Source organism: Eumetopias jubatus, unplaced genomic scaffold (genome assembly GCF_037043125.1).
Source record: "Eumetopias jubatus isolate StellerSeaLion01/CBP00866 unplaced genomic scaffold, mEumJub1_p1.0 scaffold_9, whole genome shotgun sequence".
Taxonomy (NCBI): Eukaryota; Metazoa; Chordata; class Mammalia; order Carnivora; family Otariidae; genus Eumetopias; species Eumetopias jubatus.
Window position 1 is genome coordinate 20,947,538 of NW_028274815.1, and position 18,763 is coordinate 20,966,300.

The 18,763-nt window shown below is 37.7% G+C and overlaps 1 protein-coding gene across 8 annotated transcripts in view; it reads right to left on the reverse strand.

Moving 5' to 3' along the window:
- DTNB (dystrobrevin beta) overlaps positions 1 to 18,763 on the reverse strand; it is a 217,723-nt gene that overhangs the window by 181,436 nt on the left and 17,524 nt on the right. For all 8 annotated transcript variants that reach the window (XM_028099502.2, XM_088026349.1, XM_088026351.1 and 5 more), the window contains exons 2-4: positions 18,400 to 18,467; positions 10,379 to 10,459; positions 5,354 to 5,567 (exon numbers count right to left, since the gene is read on the reverse strand). In XM_028099502.2, the coding sequence (XP_027955303.1) occupies positions 5,354 to 5,567; positions 10,379 to 10,459; positions 18,400 to 18,466 (362 nt within the window). In that variant the 5' untranslated portion in view covers position 18,467. The remainder of the gene's footprint in view (positions 1 to 5,353; positions 5,568 to 10,378; positions 10,460 to 18,399; positions 18,468 to 18,763) is intronic.

Genomic DNA, 18,763 nt, shown 5'->3' on the forward strand with positions numbered 1-18,763 from the left:
TAAAATGAAATTGTTTTTGCTTTTTTATATTGTTTTGTTTTTAGCATTCAGTATTAAGAGAAACCTATGGAACTTTTAAGTATATCCAAATTAAGTTGCTAAAGCAAGGTTTAAAAATAGTTCTTAGCCATATTTCCAAACTACACAGCAACTTTTTCCATATTTACCCATCATAAATTATACACATAAAACTCTTTACACTAAAGAAATCTTTGGATTGTTCAAAGTAGCAACAGTGTTTTATACTGTTATTTTAGATGATAAACGATAACCTTGAGCCTTCCATTGATATGTTCAACACTGATGTATTTTGAAGATTTTATACAAACCTAGTTTCATTAGATACATGATTTTTTATAGCTTTGTTCCATTTAAGATGTAATTTCATTACATTCCAAGCAGTAGTATCTCTTAGAGCAAAAATCTGGGGGGGGGGAATAGTATTATAAAACAACAGAATGTGTGCACTGGAATATTTGCACATGAAATAATGACACTTGAGTTTGCTTCAAAAGAAGCCAAGGAAGGCGGGGGGCGGGGGGAAGAGCCTGGGGACACAGAAGAAATAAGATCAATGATGTAATTACTGAAGCTGAGTGATACCTTGAGTTTTATTCCACTATTCTTTCTATGTTTGTATATATTTGAAATTTTTCATTAGAAAACACTTTCAGAGGGGGCACCTGGGTGGCACAGTTGGTTAAGCATCTGACTCCTGATTTCATCTCAGGTCAAAATCTCACAGTCATGAGATCAAGCCCCACATCAGGCTCTGAACTGAGTGTGGAGCCTGCTTACAATTCTCTCTCTCCCTCTGCCCCACCCCACCTCCCCCCAAAAATAAAAATTAAAAATTAAAATAACTAAAAAAAAACATTTTAAGAAAAAATATCCTAAGAAAAGTAGAAAGTCAAGCTACAAATAGAAGATATGTGCAACACAGATAAGCAAGAAAGGACTGCCACCTGGAGTCTCTGAAGAGCCCCTATAATAAGCACAAAAAGAAGAAACAACACACTAGAGTGGGCAAAAGACATGAACAGGCACTTCACAGAAGTAATATATTTGGCCAAAAAACACACAAAGACATGCTTGAGAATCAAGAAAATGCAAATCAAACAACAATGAGATGTCATTTAGCAAAAAGTGAAAAGTCTGACAACTGTAAGCCTTTCAGAAACAATGTGGATCGAAAGGATCTCTCATGCATTGGTACAATTTATTCAAATAATTTGATACTATCTTCTAAAGCTGAATTTCATGTACCTCCCCCACCCAATCAGCAACTCCATTCCTCAGGTTAGGACCAAGAGAGCAGTTTAGAACACCTGTATGCATGTACATATAAGAACATTCCAGGCAGTGTTGTTTCTCAGAACCAGAACCCAGAGAAAACAAAATGTACAGGAACACAACAGAACATTATGCAACAGTGAAAATAACTGAACTACAGCTACATGCAACATGAACAAATCTTGAAAAGCTATTATGCATGAAGGAAGTAAATCATAACAGCACAGACAGCATGACTTTCTTTTTACAATTAGTAAAAATAATTACAATTAAACAATACTGTGCTTATGCCTCTCTATGTGGAAAAAACTGTTCTTTAAGAAGCAAGAACATGAGTGACACAAAATCAGAATCCCGTTCACCTTATTTATGTGCAGGTCGGTGGGATGGCACAAGAGAGACAAATGGAAGTTACTGCTAATGTTCAAGTTCCCAGGTTAGATAGCGGGACTCACAATGTTTATTACTTCTAAGAACGGATGGGGATAAAAGCACAAGCAAAAAGAGCGCTTAGAGGCCACACCAGCAGTTCAGGCAGAAGAGGATGGCAGCAGGCTGGGCGGTAGCAGTGGGGCTGGAGAGACGCACACCGAATCGAGATTCAAGATGTAGAAATGACAGACCCTGGTAATGGCCTGGATGTGAAGCTGAGGGAGAAAGAAGGGTGGAAGTGATTCTTACAGGTTTCAGATTTTAGGAGATGGGTGGAGAGCAGGGGCCATTTAATAGGAAAGGGAGCCAGACGTTTATGACATACTGCAGAGTTTCGTGGTGGACATGCAGCCGTCTCCCTCATAGCCAGTCCAACTACCCCCCACTGTGAGGCAACAAGCAGTGAGGGGGAGAATTTAATCACCCTCTGCTCCAGAGACACAAATCCTGATCTGTTTGAGCTAAAAAGCATAACACTGACACACGCATGGCCCAAATGCACATTTCTGGAGGGACGCTCAGACACCTTAGTTTGGTGTTGAAAGAAACCAGCTCTCTCTGCTTCCTAGACTTGAAAGGGGAAGCATGTAGTAGCTGACAGCAGGCATTTTTTGAAGTAGCAAAAGGATGAAGCTGATACAAGAGGAGGGCAAAACCACAACCACTACGAAGGGAACTGAAGCCAGGGCTCTGACACAAGCAAGATCGAGGGCTGGCCTGCCTCTGGGCTCCTCAGTGATGTGACCCTATCTTCCTTTTACTGCAAAAGCCCATGTGAGTAGGTTCTCTACTGCTTGCAACTAAAGACACTGACCTAATACAGACATCGGAGATGGAAAGGGAGTTTGTAAATCACAAGCCCTAAATAATGAAATTGGCTCAAATGAAGAAGAGTAAGAAAGATTTCCTGTTCCTCATGCTGGGAGTTTCAATATCCTTGTTCTTTAGAAAAGAAAAAATAGTTGATCACAGCATCGCTTGTTGCACCTTCGGACCAGACCACATGACTACAGATGTTGTCATACTGAGGACCCAATAAGGAAAAAAATGAGGCTATCCAAATGTTTTGACTATCCCTCATAGCTTTTACTAATATCCTACAGAGATGCTTACAGTATTGTTGTCTGTGTTTTTAGTTGTCAAACGTAAAGTATTTTAAATCCTCGGCATTAAAATGAATTAATTCCTAATAAAATACACACTTGGCGGAGAAAGTCTAGATCCTATTTCTCACTGTAATTTTATAGTCTTATAATCCATTATAACCAAAAAACAACCTGGCTAAAAATTTGACTGTGGATTTAGAGGTTAGGGGACTTAAAAATAATTAAATAATTGTTGCATTCAAGTTTTAACTCAAGAATTATGAAATACAAAATCCTGAAAAGACTAGTTAAAATCAATAACTAGATACTCTACATATCAAAGGGACTCTCGAGCCTAAGTAATAAAGAGGCCAATCAATAGAGAGACTAATATTTGAAATATTTCATAACAAAATGCTATAATTTTCAAAAAGAAAATTCCAATAACCAGATCCTCTCATTTTACCAGTACATGGAAGCCAATTTCAAATTACTGAAGAGCAAAATAAGATGTTATCATATATATCAGATATGTAAGAGTTCAAGGTTAGCAATGATGTGAGGATTGATTCTGATGCCCATGGCCAAAGTTTTCAATAGGATATGACAAGAGAATTACCAAATTCACCACTGACATACTACTGTTCTTCCTCTTCTTAACTCACTCAACTTTTTTTGTTTTTCCTAGTTCTCTGTAGCGTGCTGTTCTTCTGAACTGTCTTCATATGATTTACTGTTTGCTTATTCTTTTCCTTTGTCTCTGTCTGGATGTGTCCAGCTATCTGTGACTATGTCCCAGGACTCCTCTGCTCCTAAGTTTGGTCTTCCTGTTGTCTCTTGCTATCTTTTTGCTCTTGCTTCTCCTTCCTTCCTTAGCCATAGTATTTAACTTACTTGACATGATTATGGAATCAAGTTTATAATCTCTGTCTTATCATTTTTAAACAGTAAGATGACTTTTATTTCTGATTTTGTAAAAAAATTGTTTATTGAATTAATTTGTGTTGTGCAACCCTGAATTGATTTACTCAGTGAATTAGTGTCATGTGCTGCTTATTCACCACAGAAATAACCATTTTCACTAAGGTCTTTGGATCAAAAGAGTCATTCCCTGAACAGTATAAAATTAACCTTAGGGATTCACTAACCTAAATTACTTAAAAAAAAAAAAAATGGCATTCAAATTCTGGGACTTATGTCTCATGTGTACTCTTGTTTTAAAAATTCAAATTTCCTGGGGCACCTGGGTGGCTCAGTCGGTTAAGCATCTGCCTTCAGCTCAGGTCATGATCTCAGGGTCCTGGGATCAAGCTCCATATCAGGCTCCTTGCTCAATGGGGAGTCTGCCTCTCCCTCTCCCTCTGCCTCTCTCCCCATGCTCATGCTTTCTAGCTCTCTCTCTCAAATAAGTAAATAAAATCTTTAAAAGAATAAACAAAATAAATAAAAATAAAAATTTCTTAAAATTTTTTATTAAAAGATAGACTATCTAATTTGATAACATCTTATAAAAATGTGAATTTAGTGAGTGCCTACATTGTGACTTGGCTTTGACACCTGCAGACTTTTAAAGATTTATTTATTTATTTATTTGAGACAGAGAATGAGATAGAAAGAGAGCATGAGAGGGGAGAGGGTCAGAGGGAGAAGCAGACTCCCTGCTGAGCAGGGAGCCCGATGTGGGACTCGATCCCAGGACTCCAGGATCATGACCTGAGCCGAAGGCAGTCGCTTAACCAACTGAGCTACCCAGGCGCCCAACACCTGCAGACTTTTACCATTAATTCACAGTCTTCAATATTATAAAGTGTAATGAATAACATTTTACAAATGTATGAACTCAAAGTAGGTCTATGGAGAGAAAAAAATGAAGCAGAAAGAATTAATGCATCCAAACCAGATGATCAACAATATATCAGAAATCAAAAATCTAAACTCTTGGTTCCTGGAATATAAACATTAACTTTTGTGCTTCCATCACTTATGATTTCTTTTTGTTTTTTATAACACCAACTTTATTCTCCATGAATACAAATACAGCAAATCATTTCTGTTTTAATTTGGAGTACACTTAAATAGTTTTCTTCTAGTGCTATAAGGTGTAAAGACAATGTTCTGCACTGAAAAAATTAAAATAGTATCCTAAACATAACGAGAAGAAAATAAGACTAGAGTCAAGGGGCATTTACTATTACACAGAGTAAAGAAAGGTTAGCTTTAAGGTCAAATAGAAAGCCCATAATCAAATTCACAACTTAGCTATATTTCTCTGGATAGAGAACAGCTACCTAAGGTACCTATAATTTGACCAAACAATATGTCTCAGTGTTGTGATTCTCCATAATTTTATAGCACTTACTACGTGACATGCCCTAGGACAGTGAGTCACTCTGGCATTTAACCAGTCTTTAGAAGGAACTTAGATGGAATAATTTCCCTTTTCACTGTGATTCTAAGTTGACAACCCTCAGCAAGGCAATCTGGAAGAAGGATGACTAAGGGACAAACATTCTTAAAATGAAGTAAGCATGCAAGGTACTAGCCTGTCATATGCAGCAATCATAAAGTTGAGGAGTAGGCTGATGGACTGCTCCACGCTGATTTGGTGAGTAGAAGGAAGGCGCTTGTTCAGCTGGTAGTAGACAGAGGAGATGACAGTTTCGAGGCGGGACACACTGATCTCAGTGGTATGGTCCAGTGTATTAAGGCCATTGTCTCGGAAGGCTTCAATCATGTTCCAGATATCAACAAGATGGACTAAAACACAAAGAAAATGAACTGTCAACAATTTAAAAGTTTTAATTCATCAGAAAAGTATAAAAACTTTTCATTTATTTACATCCAACAGAATGGTGCAGGGTGGCAGAGTAAGATCCCAAAATACGCCACTTTGGCATAAGGATTATTTTGAGCTATTTTGACACTTGAAAAACAGCAGGTGCCAAGAAGTTCATGCTAAACTTCTCTTTTCTTCCGGAAAGCAGGAAATAAACTCCCAAGTGAAAGATGCCCTCCCTATTCCAAGGGGAAAGAAACATTCTTATCCCCAGAGACAGTGAATTGAGGCCAAGAGAAATCTGCATAGATTTTATTAGAATAACCCTTATCTTCCTTGAGACTCCCCATATATTTTAGTTATTTTTCCACAAGTGCTACTCCTTCCCTAGTATATCAGCACATAGGCCCCATCCCTCCTTCGGGTCTTCATTTTGCTATAGGGGCTCCAGGTACATGTAAAAATCTGTGTGCTCTTCTGCTAATCTGTCTTATGTCAATTTAACTCTCAGGCCTGACCAGAGATCCTAAGAGGGTGCAGGTAAGGTTTTGCCTTCCCTACAATAGCCTCAAAAATATATATTGTCAAATTTAACAAAACATCAAAGAGACAAATTTACAAACTTAGTGGGAGCTATTAACACGTTTTTCTTAGTAAGTGATAGAGCAAAGGTACAAAGCATAAGTGCAGATATAGACAAATATTACAACTGGCAAAGTAGGCATAATGGGCACTATATGAAATACTGCCCCCAGTGATTAGAGAATATGCTCTATTTTCAAGAACACAAACAATGTGTATGAAAATTGATCTTATCCTGAGTCATAAAGCTAATCCTGGCAAATGTCAAAGGATTCAAGTTATATCAACCATGTTCTCTGATCAAAATGAGATTAAGTTACAAATCGTCAAAAAGACCACTTCAGAAATGAAGAAACACAGTACTAGGCAATGTCCTTAATCTGATTAAGGGTATTTACAGAAAACTGCAGCAAACATATTACCTAATAGTAAAATGTTGAAAGCCTTTCCTCTGATATTGTGAACGAGGTAAGAAATGCCCACTATCGAATGTAAACTGGTACAGTAACTGTGGAAAACAGTATGGAGGTTCCTCAAAAAATTAAAAATAAAACTACCATACGAACGAGTATTTCCACTATTGGGTATCTGCCCAAAGAAAACGCAGACACCAATTCAAAAAGATATATGCACCCCTCTGTTTAGCGCAACATTTATTTACATGAGCCAATATATGGTAGCATCCAAGTAAATGTCCATCGATAGATGAATAAATAAAGAGGATGTGGTATACATATAGAATGGAATATTATTCAGTCATAAAAAATAATGAGATTTTACCATTTTCAACATGGATGGATGGAGAGGGTATTATGCTAAGTGAAATAAGTCAGAGAAAGACAAACACCATATGATTTCACTTATATGTGGAATATAAAAAAAACAAAAGAACAAAAAACCAGAAACAGGCCCATAAATACAGAAAACAAACTGGTGGTTGCCCGAGGGAGGGAGGGAGGGAGATGGACAAAATGAGTGAAGGGGAATGAGAGATACAGGCTTTTAGTTAGGGAATGATTAAGTCACGGGAATAAAAAGAAAAGCATGGGGAATACAGTCAATGTTACTGTAATAGCGTTCTGTGGTGCCAGATGGTGGCTACACTTGTAGTGAGCATGGCATAACAAAGAGTTACAGAATCACTATGTTGTATACATGAAACAAATGTAACATTGTGTATCAACTATACTTCAATTAAAAAAAAAGAAAAAGAAATGGGGTGCCTGGGTGGCTCAGTCAGTTAAGCATCCCATTCTTGATTTCAGCTCAGGTCAAGATCTCAGGGTTGTGAGATCAAGCCCCATGTCAGGCTCCGTGCTCAGCGGGGAGTCTGCTTCAGATTCTCTCCCTGTCCCCCCTCCCTCTGACCCTCTGCACGCTCACAATCGTGCTCTCTCTTTCTCTCTAAAATAAATAAATAAATCTTTATCAAAAAAAAAAAAGGCAATGCTCACTATCATCATTTCTACTGTACTTTGGGTCCTAACCAATATAAATAAGCAGTAATTAACCATGTGAGTTTCAGAAATGAAGAAATTTAACTGTCATTATTCAGAAATGACAAAATTCTACAGGTAGAAAATCAGATTCTCCAAATAAATTACTAAATTGATATATGAGTCTAGAATGATTGCTAGATACAAGATATAAAAGTCACTGTATTTCTATTACTAACAAAAATGAAATTTTAAAATACTATTTATAATAGTAGCATAAATCAGCAAAGATTTAGGAATAAATCCAATGAAGGAAATGCAACATCTCTACAAAAAAAAAAATCTATAAATATAATTGGTAGAAATTAAAGACCTAAATAAATGGAGGGATATACCATGTTCACAGGAGGTAATCTCAAATTGGAAATACGTTGATTATCCCCAACTTAACCTATAGATTCAGTGCAGTCCCAACAAAATGCCACAGGGCTCTCCATTAAAAGGATAAATTTTACTATATGTAAATTATACTTTAAAAAAAATAAAAATGGAAAAAATCCCAGCAGAGTTCTTTGTTTTATTTTGTTTGCTTTTAGTAGAAATTGATAATCAGATTCTAAAATGCATATGAAAATAAATGTAAAAGGCCAAAAATGTCTCAATCTTAGAAAAACAGAACAAAGTAGGAAGAATTGCTCTATCTGATATTAAGAATTATTATAAAGCAGGGTGCCTGAGTAGCTCAGTTGGTTAAGCGTCTGACTCTTGATATTGGCGCAGGTGATGATCTCAGGGTCGGAACTGAGCCCTGAGTTGGGCTCCTTGCTTAGCCCAGAGTCTGCCTGAGATTCTCTCTCTCTCCCTCTCTCTCTGCCCCAAGCCCCCTCACACTCTCGCTCTGTCTCAAATAAATGAATAAATCTTAAAAAAAAAAAAAACGACTACTTATTATAAAGCTACAGTAGTGGTTATTGGTAGGATAGACAAACAGGCCAGTGGAAGACAAGAGTCCAAAAGCAGGTCCTCTCATATATAGAAACTGCTATGAACATTCTTATATATTTCTCCTAATGAGTATGAGGAAAGATTTTGGGGCAGTGAAGAAAAAAGGGTGGTTTTTTTCAATAAACAGTATAGAGACAATAGAACATACATGTGAACAAAACTGAAATTTTACTCCTACCTAAACTGTACACCCACAAAAAAAAAAAATTCAGTCTGATTAAAGAATCCTAGGTGACAAAATAAAAGTTCTAGAACAATGCATCTTTTACTGTACATTACTAATGCCAGTAGCCGGGTTTCAGACTCTCAACACTCCACACATAGGCTACTGTTTCCCAAGAATAATTACAGGAAGAATTATTAAAATGGTAGTTGCTCTGACAGTGGTTTTTAAATTTTTTTACTGCAACCCACAGAAATATATTTAAATCAACACCAACACACACACACACACACACACACACACACACACTCTCTCTCTCTCTCTCTCTCTCTCTTCTAGATATATAAAAAACAAAAGTTTCACAAAAGGGCGCCTGGGTGGCTCAGTTGGTTAAGCGACTGCCTTCAGCTCAGGTCATGATCCTGGAGTCCCTGGATCGAGTCCCGCATCGGACTCCCTGCTGAGCAGGGAGTCTGCTTCTCCCTCTGACCCTCCCCCCTCTCATGTGGCCTCTCTCTCTCTCTCATTCTCTCTCTTTCAAATGAATGAATAAATAAATCTTAAAAAAAAAAAAAAAAAGTTTCACAAAATACTTTTAGACTTACCACATAATTTGTGTTCTGATTTTTTTCTCCCTCTTCTTTTCTTTATTACATGTTTTAAACTCTGGCTACAGCTCATCAAAATGATTTCATGAACGCTTAATGGGTCACAACCCATAATTTGAAAAACAATGCTTTAGGAAACCAGAGACTTCAGTCAGGATGGCATGGTAAACTCTCTAGAGAGAATTTTATGCTAAGATTTCTGAAAATAACACTTAAAGTAGGGTAGAAGTATTCAGATGTAAAGTGACTTACCCAACATCACATGTTTATAGTAAATGCCAAAAACCAAGACATTTTAAAACTCAGGTTTTTCCAATTCTAAAGCCAATGTTCTTTCCATTATACCCATTATACAAAACCATTCTTCATTAATACACACACACACACACACACACACACACGAGAAAAGTACAATAATTCTGTCATAAGTTAGTGTATCTTCATGGAAATTAAGAGAAAAAAGATTTTATGTGTCTGTGTGTGTGTGTATATATATATATATATATATATATAGGCCTATACACACACACACACACACACACACAAACATATTTTATTTACTTATAAGTAGCAATTCTCATAGTGATTACTTATAGAAAAGGCTGATTCAGGTTGTATTCATTTTAATCAAGAAAATTAACTTATTACACCTCTATCAGCACATTAATGTTTTTTTCTTCCAGAATCTGATTATCATATTAATTTTGTATAAAAGTTATTTAAAACAGGTGAGAAGGAGAAATCAATTCTCTCATTTAAAGTGTATTAATACTATGCCAGCCTCAAAAGCAGTTACATTATTGAATTTTGTAAACATTTTGAGGGACACACAGAGTAAATGACAAGTTCTTTCCATGACAAAACTTACATTTTAATAAACACTGAAGACAAAAATAATTCAATTAACATTACAATATGCTAAAAGATACTAAAACCTTTTATTTTCTATTACTGAGTGCACTATCCAGCTATCACAGAAATTAGCTGAAATGACTTACGGTTGCATCGTTTTTGTACAAATCGTAATTTGCAAGCTGTTCTATAAGTTGATAGTCGTATGACATCAAAATTCTGAGCACCTGAAAAAAGTACAAACATCAGATGTTCAACGGGATTTACCAGTGAATTTCTCGATGCTGGGAAGTGACTATTCCACAGCGTGTGCACGGGCCATATATCACATGTCAACCAGGCCTTCTGAGAAAACAAAAGGGGTCAGGAAGAGTTAGGTGCACTTTCTGTGTGACCACTCCATGCCAGCAGTTTTGCCTACCTTATCCCGTCTGCCAGCCTGACAAAAATCCTGATGGAGAACCCTCATAACCGCAGTGAATCTTTCCTTCTATACCACTTCTATGGTAAATACTAGGAAATCAATGGTAAGCAGCTGGGAAAGGGAAGTCCATCCCCAACTAACCAAACAGAAAGAGTACTAATCTGATCAATCAGACTGCAGGACATTTATTGGGCCATGTTTGCTAGTGGAGAAGTAATGACAGGAAAACGTCAGTGCATATGGTATAGAACTCACTCTCTTCAGATGAAGAATGAAATAGGGCAAATATCACACAAGTCCAAAGGGAACTAGCTGAGGAAAATGGGAAACCCAACAAGCTCCAGCCCCTGAAGTTCTAGGTGCTATTCAAGAATCAAGTATTACTCTTTGTCATTTTTCTCATACATTTACCTTCTTCTGAAATAGTCATCTTTCCTCGTTTCTATAAGGAAAATCCTCAGACACTGCTCTAAGAATAGCCTTCACTTTTTTTACAAAAATTTCCCTTACGTAAGCGTCATGTTGATTTCCTGATCAGAAAATATGGTAGTTTGGCACATAAAAAAGAGAACAGAAAGCCCCCAGTGAAGAAACTAAAACGATTATGTTATCCCTTTGGATACTGTGGACTAGAAAAGATGACTCTTCACTCTATTATCATTCATTCTGAGAATTCATTATAAGAAATACACTGAAATGTCACTTTAATACTAATGTCATACAGTATATTTCAAGCTTATCAAGGAATGGTATAAAGGGTCCTAACTAAACACACAGGCAGAACTCTAGCCACAGGTGGAGAGCCCAGTGAAGCTCCTGGATGGACAGGAGACAATCTAAAAATACTGAGTACCCAAGAGGTACAGGGAAAGGATGAGAAAGGATTAACCCTTCTTTCTACATTATGACTCTCCTCATTCATGAGAATAGGATATCAACTTCTGTAGTATAACCAAATCCCAAGGAAAGCAAAGAGTCAAATGGAAGGGTTTTATTGTATCTGCTTGTATCAGAAGCTTGTATCAGAGCGCCCCGGACAGGAACCTGGAATCTTCATTCCAGAGAGTCCTGTAATCAAGCTAGGTTTCAAAAACACATAACTACCCAACTCGGCTACAAGGTCTGGCTCGTGCAACTCTCAAATTTACCTCACACCCAACTCCAATCAGTACGGGCTACATATAATTACCCAAACATGCCCAGCTGTCTCATCTGAGCCTTTGTAAGTGCTACTTACTGCTCCAGCCCTTTCTTCATCACATCACTGAACTGACTCAGCCTAGACATCGCTTCCTCCCAGATCCCTTCCTGGACCCCCCACGCTTCCCCAATCATGGCTCCAACTGCCCTATCATTCCTTATTTCCAATTTCAGGAAAATAAGTTTCATGAAGGCAGAGACCATTTTATTGTTGTGTTGTTTGCTACTATATGCTCAAAAGGACATAATAAAACTAACACCTGAAATATTTATTGAATGAATAAATAACTGAAAATTACAAAGTTCTTTGTTGCTGGTATAAAAGACTGATCTGCTTTCCCCCAAAAATATACCAAGTAAAGTCAAAATATTACACAAACTATACAATTTTGGAAAAGCTAATACAAGGAGATGATAAAAGTAGTGGGGAAAGCAACTCTTCTCCCTGTATAAACATGTTGATGCATGTAGCCTTCTTCAGCTAGAACACAGGATTCCAAACTGCATTCTAGGGAGCCCCAGGATTTGGTAGAGGTGCTCGGCACACCCACAGAAGGGGTAAGGAAGTATATTTTGTTAAAAAGGCATTTAACTAACGAGATGAAGAGAAGAGAAAGAGAAAGAGGAGAAGACATAACAACCTAGTAAATGTAAGGATAGTAACATTGCTGAACTGTCTGAAACCCTTACAACCATTTTTTTTTAATAAAGATTTTTATTTATTTATTTGACAGAGATACAGCGAGAGAGGGAACACAAGCAGGGGGAGTGGGAGAGGAAGCAGGCTTCCAGCAGAGCAGGGAGCCTGATGCGGGGCTCGATCCCAGGACCCTGGGATCATGACCTCAGCCGAAGGCAGACACTTTAATGACAGCCACCCAGGTGCCCCTACAACAATTTTTAATAAGCAAAATTTTTCAAGAGAGTAAGAGTCTGAATAAGTAACAAAAATAAACATAAATGACTTCCTTGTTTTTTTCTTGTCAGTATGATTAGAAACCCTGGGGACCAGAGATGAAGCCAGAGGTCCCAACAGAGAGGAAGGTACAGACCACAGAATGGTGACTCTGTCAGTGGGTGAACTAGAAACAAAAGAAAAAAAAATCCCACAAAAGGAAATGTTAGGGACACATGACTGGCTCCACCTAGATTTAGACTTAAATTTTTAAAACAAACAAAGAAAGTGGTCATCAAATAGGTTAGACAAAAGAAAAACTGACCATACAAAAGAATTATAAAGTCTAATTTGTGGTGTTAAAAAAGATAATACTAAAAATAGCATATATTTCATGAAGGAGGTGCTCTAAAACTATCTAATATTCCTGTATTGCTTTGAATAAAGTTATAAATATTGATAAGCTCTGGACTTCATTTTAATTGATGTTAGAATTTGTAGGGTAGTCACAAAAAGAATAGAAAAAGAATATACAACCCACCACCAAGAAGATGGAAAAGTGGAATGGAAGGAAGAAGCTCAATTCATCTAAGGAAGGCAAGAAAGGAAGAAAAAACAACAGAGAAAGGACACAGCTGAAGCACAAAACAAGATGGAAGAAAAAGAGAAATGTATCTGTATTCACAAAAAAAAAATTAAACAGGATAAATTCTTCAGTGAAAAAGCAAAGACCGCCAGTCACAATAGTTGTTGTTAAATAATCTAGCTTACACCGCTTACAGGAGATACACACAAAACATAAAGATACAGGGGCGCCTGGGGGGCTCAGTCACTTAAGCATCTGACTCTTGATTTCGGCTCAGGTCATGATCTCAGGGTCATGGGATCAAGCCCCATGTTGGGCTCCATGCCCAGCGTGAAGTCTGCTTAGGATTCTCTCTCTCCCTCTGCCCCTCCACCACCCCCACCAAAATAAATAAATGAATCTTAAAAAAAAAAACCATAAGGAAATGGAAAGTTTTTTAAAAGAATGAAAAGATACTGTACAAGGCATACTAACCAAAAGAAAACCGGTACAGCTCTATTAATAACAACAAAATAAACTTCACAGCAAAAAGCATCACTAGAAAAAGAGTATACCTACATAATGACAAAACATTCAATTTCCTAGGTAGACGTAATATTTTAATACATGTCCATCTGAGAACAAAAGCTTCAAATCATTGTCAGAACTAAGGGGTAAAAAATTAAAGTCCATGATCAAAGCAGAGATTTCTTTACAACTTTCAGTAATTAGGCGGTCAAATCAGTAAGGACAAAAAAGGTCTGAGTAAAACATGTAACAAATTAAATCTAAATAATGAAGAAATCAGACACATTATTTTCAAGCACACATGGAATATTTACAAAAACATATAACAAAAAATATCACCAAATTCAAAGATTCTAGAACAGCCTTCATTCCCTGACCCACATCTCAATTAAGCTAAATATTTTTTAATTAAAAGTCATTTATTTGCAAATTTAAAAGGGTACTTCTAATTATTCCTAAGAGAAGTTAGAAACCACAGAGAAGTGATCATGAAAATGGCATCTATCGGAACACATGGAATGCAAAAATAGAAAATCACAGGAAAGAAGTTCTTAAGTGCTTACATAAGAGAGGAAAAAAGTCTGAAAATAAATGGCTTGAGTTACTCAACATAAGAAGTTGGAAAAAGAACAATAGAATCGCCTGAAGTAAAAAGAAGAAAGTAATAAACACAATAGCACAAAATAATGAGGCAGAAACAAAGATACATGGAAAGGATCAACAAAGCCAAAGTTCCTTGAAAAGTCCAATAAAACTGACAAAATTTTGGAAAAGAAAAAATAAAATCAGAATCTGAGCCGGGAGGCCTGGCATCAGACATTTTGTAGTTTCACCTATAGTTTAGCACCAGAGTTAAGAACTACTGTTCTAACTTACCACCTTTCATTTTTCTTAGTGATTTTATACCATATAAGAATCGTAAGCTACCAAATTACTTATTTGGTAATTTATTCCACTCTTCTTTCAATAAATATTTATCAAGCTACTGGGGCTACCAACATAAATAGATGTGATCCTTATTCTCATGGCACTTAGAGTCTACAAGAGAAAATACTAAGCATAGAAAGAATAGTAGGGCATTTAAACATACTGTCTAAAAACAGAAAGGCTTAAGAATATTATAGAAAGGAATAATAGTAAAGGTCACACAACATGAAAAATTACAACCTAACTAAATTATCAAATCATTATGACTGCTTTCATGTTATAGAGCAAAGTTGGGTCACTGTGACAGAGAACTCATCATATAGCCTGCAAATCCTAAAATATTTACTTTCTGACCCTTTAAGGAAAAGACTGTCAGCCCTAGCACTATATTTACAGAGTAAAGGAGAAATATATTCATCTCAAGAGAAACAGAAAACATCTGATAAAATTCAATACTCATTCATGATTTAAAGAAAGTAAGAGTAAAAACTCTTGGTAAATTAGAACCTAGAAGTAGTTCCCTAACCTGATAAAACAACACAAAACCTACAACAAATGTCATTTTAATAGCAAAATATTACTTCTATCAAGTCAAAAACAAGGCAAGGATGACCGCTATCCTCCCTATTCTTCAATATAATATCTGAGAAGGCGCCTGGGTGACACAGTCAGTTGAGCGTCCAACTCTTGATTTTGGCTCCAGTCATGATCTCAGGGTTCTGGGAACGAGCCCTGCATCAGGCTCTGTGCTCAGCAGGGAGTCTGCTTGTCCCTCTCCCTCTGCCCCTCTCCCTGGCTCATTCTCTCTCTCGCTCTCTCAAATAAATAAATAAAATCTTAAAAAAAAAAAAGAGTTGCAAAAATAATAGTCCAAACTGTCTTTCTTTAAAAATAATACAGTCCCAAAGAATGTACAACATCAGGAATGAACCCTCGGGGTGCCTGGGTGACTCGTGTAGTCAGTCTGGATGATCTTTTAGGAGTTTTGTAGTTCTGAATCTCTGATTGCTAGTCATCCGAGCCAGAAACCTTGCAGTAACTTCCCTCTACCTCACCTTCCACCTCCAAAGAAATCACAAAATGCAGCTGAGTTTTACCTCATAAGGGAGTCCTGGATGATCTGTTCTTCGTACCACAGTGGCTTTGAATCCAGGCTCTAACGTCAGACTGCCTGTATTTGGATCTTGGCTGTATAACCTTAGGTGACTTGACTTAATCTCTGTGCCACAGTTTCCTTGTCCATAAAATGGGAATAGTATCTACTTCATAGAATGATTGTGAAGATTAAATGGGATAATGTCACTTAGGCACTTAGCACAGTGCTGGACCCAGAGTAGTAGGTATTTAACGTGGTTAGTTTTGATTAATAGTTTATCATTGTTACTTTTCTGAACTAAAGCAATCTGTTTTGGATCCCTTCTTCCACAGTCAACCCTTTCAAATCTGTGATCGGTGATGCTGTATGGAGTGAACTGTATAAATCTGTGTTACTTCCTTCTTAAATCCCTTTAGTTGCTCCTCGTCACTCTCCCAAGAAAGCCTGAGCTCCTAGGCAAGCCCTCCCGCAGGCAAGCCCTCCTGGTCTCTTTTATCCTCAGTTCTCAGGTTGCCAGTTGCCATCACCCACCATGTGTGTCATTTCCCAGCAGTACTGAATTGGCTTTGCTCCTGCAGTTGGGCTCACCTTCATCTGCCTTGTTGCACCTGCTCACCATTAAGGCTCAGCATAGGGGTCATCTTTTCATTAATTTTTTAACACATTTATTGAAAATCTATTATGTTCCAGGCACTGTTGTAGGTGCCAGGGTTAAGGGGAAAACAGAACATAGTCCCTGACTTCTCGCATACTGCTTACATTTTGGTGAGGGGAAACAGACAAAATAAGGAAACCAAGTAGATAAACAATAAATCCTGATACTAAGAAGTGCCTGGGGTGCCTTCAGTAAATAAACATGAGCATGCAAGGGAGCACAACTAGGGTAGATCTTTGGAGTAGAAAGGTATTCTGTGAAGATTTGGGTTTGCTGCTTGGTGAATGTCATCATTCTGACACATAGAGCTCAGACAAGTGGCCTTTCTCTGTAACAAACTCAAGGATATGGACTGTTTTGGAGATCTTTGGTGAGTATGGCTTCTTGTCTCCCCTCTTTCTTCATGGGAAGAATTGCATTGCTGACAGTGGTGCCTGCTGCTAAAAGCCATGCTCTCTCCTTTCCAACATCCCCCCAGATCTCCAGCATTATTACCTTCTATGGATGTAAAAATCATCTTTTGTCAGCCTTATCATAGGGTTCTACCATCTAGGTTTTGGGTTGATTTTATGGAAATTTTGAATCTACTGATCTTTCTGTTTGCATCTTGGCTGTATAACCTTAGGTGACTTGACTTAATTTCTGTGCCACAGTGGGTCATTAATAGATTTTTACTTATCGTAGGTCTATCCATCTTTTTTTTTTAAAGACTTCACTTTTTTAGAGCAGTTTTAGGTTCACAGTAAAACTAAGAGGCAAGAACAGCAAGTTCCCATAGCACACATGCACAACTTCCCCCATTAACAACACCCCCCACCAGAGGGTACATTTGCTACAACTGATGGGCCTGTGTTGACAAATTGTAACACCCAAAGTTTGTAGTTTACATGAGGGTTCATTCTTTTTTTTTTTTAAAGATTTTATTTATTTATTTGACAGAGAGAGACACAGCAAGAGAAGGAACACAAGCAGAGGGAGTGGGAGAGGCAGAAGCAGGCTTCCCGCGGAGCTGGGAGCCCGATGCGGGGCTCAATCCCAGGACCCTGGGAACATGACCTGAGCTGAAGGCAGACGCTTAACGACTGAGCCACTCAGGTGCCCCTACATTTGTGCTTTTAATTATTCCTATAGCTTTAAGTGTTGTCCTAACACGTAGTCCTCTACACCTTAGAATCTGTATCTAGTAAAAGGTAACTTATACAATGTATTAATTATTTCTCATTACCTGCAAGCTCATGGTAACAAGGGAGTTACAGCAAGAGATCTAAACTGACTGGTGTGCCTTGGGGCACCTGACTGGCTGAGTCAGCAGAGCAGGTGACTTGATCTCAGCACTGTAAATTTGAGACCCACATTGGTTGCAGAGATTACTTAAAAATAAATCTTAAACTCACAGATATTCTAGGTAACATTTCTGCCTTAGTATTAACGATCTTGCTGAAGAAAGCAATTCAAGTCAACTCAATTATAATATATGCTCTGGCTTGAGGTCCGTCAACTCCATGATTCTTTAACTCCCTTTCTTCCCTACCTAAGCTTGGGACATGCTAATTTGTGAGGTACCTGGGTGGCTCAGTCGATTAAGCATCCAACTATTGTCTCCAGCCTCCGTCATGATCTCCAGGTCATGAGATGGAGCCCCGGGTTAGGCTTCGTGCTCAGCAGGGAGTCTGCTTGAGATTCCCTCCCTACCCCTCTCTCTCTGCCCCTCGGCCCACTCATACTCTCTCTTTCTGCCTCTTTCTAAAATGAACAAATCTTAAAAAAAAAAAATTGGAACATGCTAATGCTTAAAGCTGTGACTTCATCAGGGGAAAAAAAAAAAAAAGGCATCCCCACACATACAGACAAGGAATCCAGAAGCACTCAGGACTCACGCATTTCTATGAACAGCTGCCTTTTCTCCGCCATGGTCTTCCGCTTGTTCCCACTTTCCTCAATCATCCTAGAAACAAAGAAAGATACAATAAACCACTGCAATTTGACAATTCAACCAAGTGCTTATCATTCTGTTATGAAGAGGTACAGAAAACCAAGCCGTAGATGCACATTTAAGAGACAATTAGTAAAAATAAAGTGGAAGCCCGATATAGAAAAAGAAAAACCAGTCCCTTTATTTACTTGATAGCTTCTATAATATTATAAAGTCAATAATTAAATGAGCTCGTACACTTGCTTCCTGTGCTGAAAATATGGGGCTATGTCTTCTTTCTAACTATGATTATTTTCTCTGTGGAGTCC